This window comes from Juglans regia, chromosome 8 (genome assembly GCF_001411555.2).
Source record: "Juglans regia cultivar Chandler chromosome 8, Walnut 2.0, whole genome shotgun sequence".
Classification (NCBI taxonomy): Eukaryota; Viridiplantae; Streptophyta; class Magnoliopsida; order Fagales; family Juglandaceae; genus Juglans; species Juglans regia.
In genome coordinates, this window is record NC_049908.1 from 9,807,847 (window position 1) to 9,819,162 (window position 11,316).

The 11,316-nt window shown below is 33.4% G+C and overlaps 1 protein-coding gene across 1 annotated transcript; it reads left to right on the forward strand.

The window, feature by feature from the left end:
- Window positions 1-5,868: 5,868 nt before the first annotated feature.
- LOC108993651 (transcription factor MYB108-like) lies at window positions 5,869-7,192 on the forward strand. The gene is made up of 3 exons (XM_018968638.2): window positions 5,869-6,150; window positions 6,345-6,474; window positions 6,577-7,192. The coding sequence occupies exons 1-3, from the start codon at window positions 5,982-5,984 to the stop codon at window positions 7,166-7,168; spliced, it is 891 nt and encodes a 296-aa protein (XP_018824183.1). The 5' UTR covers window positions 5,869-5,981; the 3' UTR covers window positions 7,169-7,192.
- The last annotated feature ends 4,124 nt before the right edge of the window (window positions 7,193-11,316 follow it).

The following is an 11,316-nucleotide window of genomic DNA, read 5'->3' on the forward strand; positions in this document are numbered from 1 at the left end:
TTTCATCTTCGTTGTTATGCTCATATTCTGAATTTGGTAGTACAAGATGGGTTAAAATATATTGATGTTGTTATCCAAAAAGTTCGTGAAAATATCAAGTATGTCAAAGGATTACAAACAAGGAAAGTAAAATTTATAGATTCAACAAATCAGATGTCTTTGGATAGCAAGAAAGGGTTGAGACAGGATGTCCCCACTACTTATCTTATGCTTGAGAGTGCTCTTTTCTATCGTCGTGCCTTTACTCATTTGGAGTTGACTGATTCCAATTTTAAGCATTGTCCATCAATATCTGAGTGGGAAAGAGTACAAAAGATTAACGATTTATTGAGAGTTTTTTATAGAGACACTTGTAATTTTTCTGGGATGAAATACCCTACAGCCAATCTCTACTTTCCATCAGTGTTTTCGATTTATTTTACATTAAAGCAGCACTCTGAGGGTGAAGATAACTACATGAAGAGAATGTGTTATAAAATGCTTGCTAAGTTTGAGAAATATTGGTCCGAGTTCAATGTGTTGTTGGCTATAGCAGTTATATTGGATTCTCGATACAAGCTTCATTTTATTTATTTTTCTTATACAAAGCTTTATGGAGAATGTTCCAAAGAGTATATGAATGTTCGGAGCAAAATGTCGCCTCTTTTCATAGAATATGGTTCTTCTAGTGCTCCCACAATGACATGTTCTACCACAACTTCTGATAGCACTGTTAGTAGAGAGGAAAGTCGGTCTTCATAAGATAATTTTTTATTGGAGGTAATATCAAATAATATTTTTTTTAATGATTTATATTATATTGTTGTTTCATATCACATATTAGCTTGAAAATATTTTTATTTATTTTTTGTGTACAAGAATTTGATACATTTAGACCTGATGAACTTTCTGGCTATATGAAAAAAAATCAATGGGATCTTTACTTAGATGAACCTAGGGCAGAAAGAAATGCAAAGATTGATATTCTTTCCTTTTGGAAAGGAAATGAATTTTGTTATCCTGATCTTGCTCGTATTGCTCGTAACATTTTAAATGTACCAGTTTCTATAGTTGCATCTGAATCTACTTTTATTGTTGGTGGGCGTATCATTGATTAGTTTAGGAGTGCACTAAAAGCAGATATTGTTGAAGCATTAGTTTGCACTAGAGATTGGTTATATGACGATAGGCAAGGTAATATTATTTTTATTTTATTGAATAAATGACTGTAATTTTTCAATAATATAAAACTTTACTGATGTCTTTTTTTTAATAGAAACACAAGAAGAAGTTAAATTGGATGAGTTAACTGAAAATGTAATGGAGTTTGAGAACAACAAGAGCAAGGACTTGGAGGACGCTCCACCCCATTCTTCAAGTTCTAGATTTGTTTAGATTTGTCTTTTTAATTTTTATTATATTTGAGATTGTAATATTAATATATTTACTATGTGTATTTTTTTTTATTATATTTGGGATGTAATTTTAATATATTGTTACAATGTGTGTGGATATTTGTTTGGATTGTAATTTTAGACTTGTAGTTATTTTTTTTTTGTAGATATTATTTATATTTATAATTTATAATCAGGTCAAACGGGTCGTATCGTGTCTGTTCAACCCATTAACATAAACGGATTGGAACGGATCGGGTTGTGTCGTGTCAATTTATTTCTTAATGTGTCATAACGGGTCATGTCGTGTCAACCCGTTATCAAACTGTGTCATGTTCATGTTTGGAAGTTTGACACGAAACCCTTAACGGGTCGTATTCGTGTTGACCCATTAACTATAATGTATATACTCAGACACGACACGAGCACGACCTGTTAACACGATTTGACACCCCTAATAAAATGTCTCTAGCCCAAGCTCACCATGCTCAGCCTAAAGAAGGGATCTCATCTTCAAAAAGGAAGAGAGGGAAAAGGAAATAAGAAGATAAAAGCTGAGAAAAGGAAAATGTGTCGAAGGAAAAGAAAGGAAGTGACCGGAGAAATGGAGGAAAAGAGAGGGAAAGGGAATCAGGCATGCGAGAAAAGCCGAACTCATCACCAATCACTAATAGAAACCAATAAAATGGATCTGAGATCAAAGATGCGGGGACTTCTAGGCGATTGGAGGAAAAAAATTATTCAACCTCCAGACGGAAGCTCCAGTTTTATTTTCTCCAAGCAGTAGGGATCATCGACCCATTTGTACAATGAGCTACGAGACAGTACCATGAGAGGCTGTAAAATACACCATTTATAGTGGATTTGTGGATGTAGGTCCTTTCCCAAACCACATAAATCTGTGTATCTCATTATCCATTTATATTTACTATATTTATTTTCTATTTACTGAAATGGACGTATATACAGACACCGTCATTTCGAATCACTGCCATGGGCTCCAGATAACACCGACCAAGGCCCAAATCGTCATCGTGGACCAGGAATGACTTATTCTCTCCTTCCAACTTGTTCCTGCAAAACAAGCTTTAACATCCCCTCTCCCTAGTGATCTTAGTCTTGTGCCCTCTCCCAGACCACTATTGCTCATTGTTCAGGAGTGGGGAGGCTCTGATCCCTTTACCGCCTCTAATGAAAGTTCACTCTCCAAAAATAAATTAATTAAGAAAGCAAACCAAATTTCAAGATAAGATCCTCTTCATTTCACTTAGAATAGAAAAATATCTATAAAGCACATAATTAATATCATTTAAATGATAAGATTTGATTTGTAAGATTCAAATTTTAAAATTTCTTTTTCACATTAAATTATGTTATATAAGAACTTTATTAGGTATGTTATTCACATCGACTTATAAATAGAACTTTCCATCCATTAAATTAATACAAACAAGTACCGGACATTTTGGTCATATTTTAAAAAGCATTTATTAATAAGAAAAGAAATTAAATAATTGATCGATTTGTACTTTTTTTAAAACAAAGAAATGCTTGGTCCACAAAATAATTACAAAAAAAATCACATTACAAATTGCATGGCGGGACTTAATTATATGTTATGTCAGATTGTAAAAACTAATTAAATATATCTAATATATCATATTAGGTTATCCAATCAATTTTTAAGTTTGCTTTAATTATATATTCTCTTTGCAAACTAAAAACTTCTAAAAAAAAAAAATTAATAGAATTCAAGTATGCTTTGGCATCGAATGTAAACTCATTTACTAAGTTTATTCGAAGAAAAGAAATTAAACCCAATGCGAGGAAGGTGAGACCCTACTAAGGCTTTTGGAATACTCTCTATCTCCTTTTGACCAAAAGGATGCAGTCCTAATAGATTACCAATTTATCCACATATTGGTGTGGCTTTTGTACGTAGATCATGTAATATTCCTATCTAGCTTTGATTCCCAAACCTCCAATATATATTAACTCTTTCTGAGGGAACTTGTTCCTCATCTTTAAAGAGGTAACCAATCTTCTCTATATTCACTTAAGACTTTTGACTGCTTTTCTTTTCTTTTCTTTTCTTTTTTTTTTTTTTTACAATTTCATGATGAATTAAACAGTAATATACAAAGCCAATCAAAAGACCACGTCATCTAATCACATCATGAAATTAAAGCTTCTGTTGATCATCATCTTGCTATATATACAATGAGCTAGGGGGGAAACAAATTGGCCAGTAATTGAATAAATGAGATAGATAGATAGATAGATAGGAATCTTGATGCTGCTTTAGCTAGCTAGCTCTGATTCATGTTTGGAGTACTGATGAGGAACATGATGTCATGTGAATTAAGCGTAGAAATGCGACGAACTTTCCAAAGAATTAGGATATCTAGCTAGCTAGCTATAATGGCCCCCTTGTTGATTTAATTAATTAATTGAATATTTTGAAGGAATTTTCTATGGGAAGAAAGTGGTACCGATGATGCTCAATTGGAAAAGAAGAAAAGGAGAGTTGCCGCTTGGATGGAGTTGCGTACGTGTCGCAAGGGGTCGAATTTGTGCTGATCTTTGCCGGTCTTTCTTCCTTCTAGTCTCCCTTAAGGGAGTGACAAGGAATCAACATCGATCTTTCTCACCATGTTTGGAATCATTCTGGATTATTTGACCCTCCTAGCTAGCTGCTAGCCTCATGCATGTAATTAGTAGTACTGTAGTTTTCTGAAAGTAAATTCGCATGACGAAATTCTTTTGCAAATGGTTTTTGGGTCGTTTCATTCATCACATCATGATCATCATGCAGCATTTGATCTCTCTCTAGTAGTACTACTAGATCATCAGTAAATAGTATCATCGGGAAGCAAATGCAAGAACATTAACATATATATGCGGCAAGAACATGAGTTTTTTTATCAGAAAAATTCTTTTCATCAGCCATTATTCATCATTCTACACCCATTAATGAAAGTTTGAAATTACACTTGGTTTAATTAATTAATTACGAAATTAAGAATGTTGATATGTTTTTTCTTTTTAATCTGCTCAAGCGCCTAGGTAGCTGAGTTGACATACAGATCATTACAATATAATATTATATATTAATAAGAGATAAAAGTACGATCAGATTCAAGATTCATTATAAATTAGGCTGTGTACTGTGTTTACCTAATCAATAAAAAAATATTTCAGGCCATCTTTGAGAAAGAATTAACAAAGAAGCATAATATATATAGCTAATTAAATATATATATCTTGGTCGACATATTCAAACGGCATAAGTAGTAGTAGTTGGGTTTATTATTCTACTAGCTAGCGAGCGGAGTCTAATCGCTTGACCCGAATCTAATTAGAAGAATTAAGTTGATGACAAATTACAAATCGAGTCAATCATCCGATCGACCCAAATTTCAGTCCGAGCTAGCGCCATTAATTAATCACTCCCAAGTTTACTTGAAATAATAATATTCCTAACCGTTAGTCAAAAAAATTCTCTTGTCCAAACTTAAAAAAAGATTTTAATTAATTCGCTAGCTATAATGGTAGCAACCTACTACACAATTGACTACTACTTTGATCGATCTTTATCATGTGTATAAAATGATCAATAGGAGGAAATCATTGAACTTTTGCTGCTAATTTCATATAAATATACAGTAACTGATCAACGCCGTTCTCAACAAGTGGGCTGTAAACAGTGTGCTATAAAAATTTCATGGCTAGTTCTGAATGGTTCTTAGCCAAACTTATACACAAGCTTATAAGAACACGACATCAGGCAGCAACTAGCTTAATTGCAACTACTAGTACTGATAATATATCGATCGGTCACAAATTATATAATCTTCACATGGAAATGGTCCCTGATCTTCTTCATATGCATGCTTGCGAGCTAGCTTATTAAGTATTTGTTTGGCAACGAAATTGTTTTCAAGTATTTTTAGATATTTTCAGATATTTTATTTATAATTAAATATCATTCAAATTAATTAATACAAATATAAAATAATAATGATATTTTTTCAAATTTTAAAATAAAAATAATATTAAAAAAATTTAATTTGTTAATTTTATAATTATATTTATTTTTTAAAATATTATAATAAAATATATTAATTCAAATTATTATAGTGCTATTTACAGATATACAAAAAATTCTAAATATCCAGACCGACATATATATAATATATATATAAACAAAAAAAACCATGATCAACAACACGGAGATTTCATTATAAGTTGTTGAACCCTGATGAACCACTGGTTTGTGTGCGTGTATTAGGGAGAAGTGGAAAATTCAAAGGGTCAAACTCCAGAAGAGAAAGTTTAGTCTAAGCTATGTAGCTAATAATAGTATAATATTAGTCACCTGTGGCGTGTTCTCTTACGTACATACCCCACTGTTTCTTCAAAGATTTTATTAGTGATATGGTTTTCCTTTTTCCAATCCGTCTTTTCCTCTATATATATAATCCCTTCTTATCCCGAAACTTAATCCAAATCAACCCATCTTCTCTATATCCATATATCAAATCCAATATCTCTCTCTCTCTCTCTCTCTCTCTCTCAGACGGAGAGCTTAGACTCCTCCATTGGGGAATGGATGCTGAAGTGAGAGGTTGTGGGTCTGCAAAACAGGTGAGTAATTCTGATCAGAAGGGCATGGACATTAGGAGAGGTCCATGGACAGATGAAGAGGACTCCATGCTCAAGAATTATGTCACCATCAACGGTGAGGGTCGATGGAATTCCGTTGCCCGCTGCACAGGTAAATTAACCAACTGATCTAAGCTCATCCTCTTCGTTGCATCATTATTATCTCTGTTTGATTTTCTGACCGAAAGGACAAGGAAAAAGGAGAAAAGCTAGCTAGCTAGCTTTGATTAGATCGAAGCCGGACTGCCCGAACACTATTAGAATTAATTCTTTTGTCACTGATTCTTATTATGATCAATAATACAGGCTTGAAGCGAACGGGTAAAAGCTGCAGATTAAGATGGTTAAACTATTTGCGCCCTGATGTCAAACGTGGAAATATCACCCTCCAAGAACAGCTCTTGATTCTTGAGCTTCATTCTCGCTGGGGAAATAGGTACCTTTTTTTTTTTTTTTTTGGATTATGATCATGATCAGCTTTAATCTTATAACGAATCGAATATAAATCTTAATTTGTTTATGTTTTGAAACATTATAGGTGGTCCAAAATAGCACAGTATTTGCCTGGAAGAACAGACAATGAGATCAAGAACTACTGGAGAACAAGGGTCCAAAAGCAGGCCAAGCAGCTCAAATGTGACGTCAATAGCAAACAATTCAGAGACGCCATGCGTTACGTATGGATGCCCAGATTGATAGAGAGAATCCGGGCCATGGCCACCTCCAAATCCCAGTATTTGGATGGACCCACCAACACATATCGTCCTGATCTCCCCCTCAACAATCAGACAGGGCTCATTCCAAATCAAAGCCATGCACCCATGTCATCCGGCCCGGCTGAGCCCTACTTGAGGCCCGCAATATCTAGTACTTCTTCGGATTCATCGGAGGCCCAAGTTTCCTCGGATCTAACCGATTGTTACGATTTACCATGTGGTAATTACATCGAGATTTCTCAAAACGAGTCAGGAGGTTTGATCCAGCAGGGCTTGGATATCCAAACATGTAATGATGATCAGCATAGCAATGGATGGTTTGGTGGTGGGGTCGACACATTGGATAGTTTGTGGGATGATGAAGAGAGTATGTGGTTTTTGCTACAACAGCTTGGTGATGTTAATGAGGTCTAAATAATAGAATTTCCTTACGTGACGTATTAAGGCATTCAAAGCATTATGTTATTCCATTAGAGATAAGAGTAGTAGCTAGCTAGCATTAATGCTAACGTACGTTGCTAATGTGACAACTTTTGTGTACAAATAAACACGTGATATAGATATGTATATATATTATATAGAAAAACTCAATTTGTCAAAAACATTTTCATTATTTTTTCAACATCTCTTAAATTTCTTCACGTAATATTAAATAATTAATTTATAAATAAAGTACCTCAGATAAAAAGATGATATTTAATTTAATAAATGATGAATAACATTATTATATAATATAAATAAATGATCGATGTTTAAAATCACAATCCCGCCGTAACTTTTCCTTTGATTTGTAGCAAAAGTACCATCTATTTTTGATCGAGAAATGAGTTTTTACTTCTTTAGTGCCGATCCCATTATCATTCCGCATGGCGCATGGTGGGACGTTGGCCTTTCTTGTACGTAAGTACTCGCATCCCTTTCATGTATATGATCTTTATTGGAGAATGGGACTATATATATATATATATATATATATAATGGACAATTGGGGATGACGATTATAAATACTGGGTATTAGTATTGAATTGGTTTAAATTTTGATTAATATATAATTTTTTATTTTTAATAATTTGAAATTTATATTAAATTAGTCATCACATTCTCTATAATAATAAAATATTTTTATTTTTTAATTATTTTTTTTTAAGACGCAAAAGAGAGAGAGGTAAGCTTTTTGAGCCACGGTGCCGTGCTAGAGAAAAGAAAGTGAAAAGGGAAGAAAAACAGAAAGAAGAGAAAAAAAAAACTAGAAGAAGAGAAAAAAAAGGAAAAGACGTAGGAGAGGGAAGAAGAAGAAAAAAAAAATACTAGAAGAAGACAAAGTAAGAAGAGACACGGAAAAAAAAAAAAGGGAAGAAGAAGAGTAAAAAGAGACGCGAGAAAGAAAAGAAGAAGAATAAGAGCTGTGGGAGATAAGAGAGAGTGAGCTGAAATATAATAAGCAATGAGATTTAGAGTTGTTACATGACTTTTTATCTTTGGAAAGAAATATAAAATTACTGTAGCTAATAGTTGAGATGAAATGGGTTTAACTAATTCTTGATAAAATTAGTCAAATTTAAATATGAAAAGTCATTTGAATGCCAAAGGGGATGCAATAATTTCCACATTTAATAGGGGATAAATATTAAAAGATTAATGTGAGCAAGCGACCTGCTTTTTGGGTCAATATTAATCATGTAGCCTATAGAAGGGGGTAGAGTGTTATATATATATATATATATATATATATATATATATATATATAACGTGTGTAATTAATAATATGTATATATTATATGCTTTGGGCACTGACAATAATCGTTGAGATTGTGAAAAAGGAATCGAACCATGTGGAAGATAGACTTCTTGTGTTATTCTTCTATAAGTATAGACGTGTGTGTATTGTCGAGTCTCCATTAGACTTAATAAATTAAGTTCTCCACAAGACTTCCGGACAGTGAGTCTATGGGCGGCAATTGGCATCTACCCTCGTCTTTAAGTTAAGACTATGGTACTTTAACATGGGAAATCTAATTCCCTATATAAGAATTTTAATGTCCTTCTAAGTCTTTTCTTTTTTTAATTCATATTTTAAAAAAAAAAATCACATTTTTTATGGGTCCACCTTTTTTTTTTTTTTTAATAAAATATTTGCGTAAGACTTGTACATTTAGAACTTATCTCTAGCATTATGGGTGATGCTACACCCACGTAGGATTTTAATCTTTTATTTTTTTTTACTTTTTTTCAATCATTTTTTTAAAACACTTTAAATGTTTTAAAACAATACAATAAAATCATAAATTCATTTAAAAACATTTTATTAATCATTAAACAAAAAAAAAATGAAATTCCATAGAAGATTTCTATAAAAATCTTATGTGAAAATAGTATTTTCCCTAGCATTATTCCGTATTCCAATGCTCACAAGATAAGGAAAAGAGAATTGGACATATCTTGTTAGAAAGTATCTTAGGAAAAAAAAAAAAGGATGAAAATTTGACTAACTATGATATTAAACTACTTTTTAATTAGATATTTAATGTACCATGATTCTAAGTTGTAACAATTTATACGACACTCGACGGGTTCCCTAAATGAAGCACTAGCTGCCGCAATCCTTGAAACAACTCTTTTGATCATTAATTAGTCTCATCTAAGCAACAGCTAGCTTGCCTGCCGTACGTACTCCACAAATTAATTATTTCGGCAGTCAATGAAATCAGGATCATATAATAAAATATATGGGATGGGGACTCTCTCTAGAAAAACTCTCTCTCTCTCTCTAAATTCTCACAAACTCCCTATATGAGCGGCCCCCGCCCCCTCTCTTTTATCCATTTTTTTTTTTTTTTTTTGTATAGTGTTTGTTTTGTATTTTTCAAATTAAATAAGAGAGGATCGTGGTTGAAGTATTTTCGGCCGTCGTCATTCAACACAAACCCCATCGGAATGCTACCTAGCCTTCGATCTTCAAGACCACCGAACGCGACATCAATTAAAGTGGAGTGTAGCCCGCATGCTTGGGAGGAAGTTTCGGATCTCGTTGGCGCGTTGCCCTCACGTGCCATCGAGGAGCCTTTTGTAGGCACCACGCTTGGCTTCTCTGGGATCTCTGTCTCAAAGACTTCCAAGATCGACTGTCGGGTTTCCTCCCAGAGTGGCAGTGTCTTGCACGCGCCACTGCTGATGCTTTGTCTACTATTCATCCGTTTCGTTCAGTGTTTTTGTTTTTCTATTTTTTATTGTTCTGTTTCTTCATTTTAACCAGAGTGAGATGTTGAGCCATTGGATTGGATGCAATCTAGGGCAAGAGCAGTTCGAGAGTGGCGGGTGATGCTGCGGCCTGTGGTCGTACGGTCAATGCTTGTGAGTAGGTACCACCTACGTAGTGAAGGTTGTGTTGTCTGTACGTGAGTTGGGTGCTCGTGCCGTCTGGGCTCAAGATGCTGATGTTTGCAGTGGACGTGAAGTCCGAGTTCAAGCTGGTGCTTGTGGTTCTGTAGTTGTTAATGTGTTTTATTTGTAGGTTTTTGTTACTTTAGTTATTAATAAAATATAACAAAAAATCTACACAACCTCCTACTATTCACACAACCTCCACACACCACATTTTTTTTAATTTTTATTATTTTTTCTTTTATCAAATATTTAATATATAAATAATAAATAATAAAATTAAATTAGTTTAAAAAGAATAAATTCAAAAAAAAAATTTAAAATATTAGAAAATTTTAAAATTTTAAAATAAGGTGGTGTATGGAGGATGGGAGGTTGTATAGCATTCCTCAAAATATAAATATGTTATTGGATTTGGTGTCTATAGCAGTGTCCCGTATTCTTCCTCCCTGGGAGGATGAATGGGGTCTTTAAGTTTTGTTTTACAAAGCGTTTTCTCTGTTAGAAGAGGATTTTTTAAGAAGTTAAAATAATATCCGCCACAAAAGAATTTGTGTGTAGGAAAGTCTCAGAGCTAATGCGTAGTTTGGCTTATATTGATAAGTAATAGTTATAACTTCAATTCATTAATAAAGTGAGTCTATTTTCATTAAAAAAGGAAAAATGATCATACAATACATCAAATATTTGATCATACGGCAACTAATTAATTATGAAACAAATTGGATTTATTCTATTTTCAAACCCATTGCATAACACTTACATCATCATGAGTCCATAAAAAAAAAATACATCATCATGAGCACGTACGTACGTACGTGCTGTATTTTTCAAAAAAATAATGATATTGTTAGTGGTTGTAGTTTATAATTAGTAAGCTTGTGCTTTGCTTGTAAAAAATATTAATGATGATGATGATGAGGTCTAGTAGTACTGTACGTACGGCTTCGGATTGAAAGAATCAAGTGTGAAAATGGTTGCAAAGAGAAGGGGAAAAGAGAGGCACATGGCAGAGAGGAAATGGAGGAGGTATTGAAATTTAACGCTTGAGATTGAAAAAAACTTCGTTGAATATGGAGAACAGGTTGGAAATGGTTGGCAGCCAGAAGAGTTGGGACTTTGACTCTTTTGGAATTGCGACCCTTCTACCTATTCTATTCTATTGCATTGCAAGGCAAGGC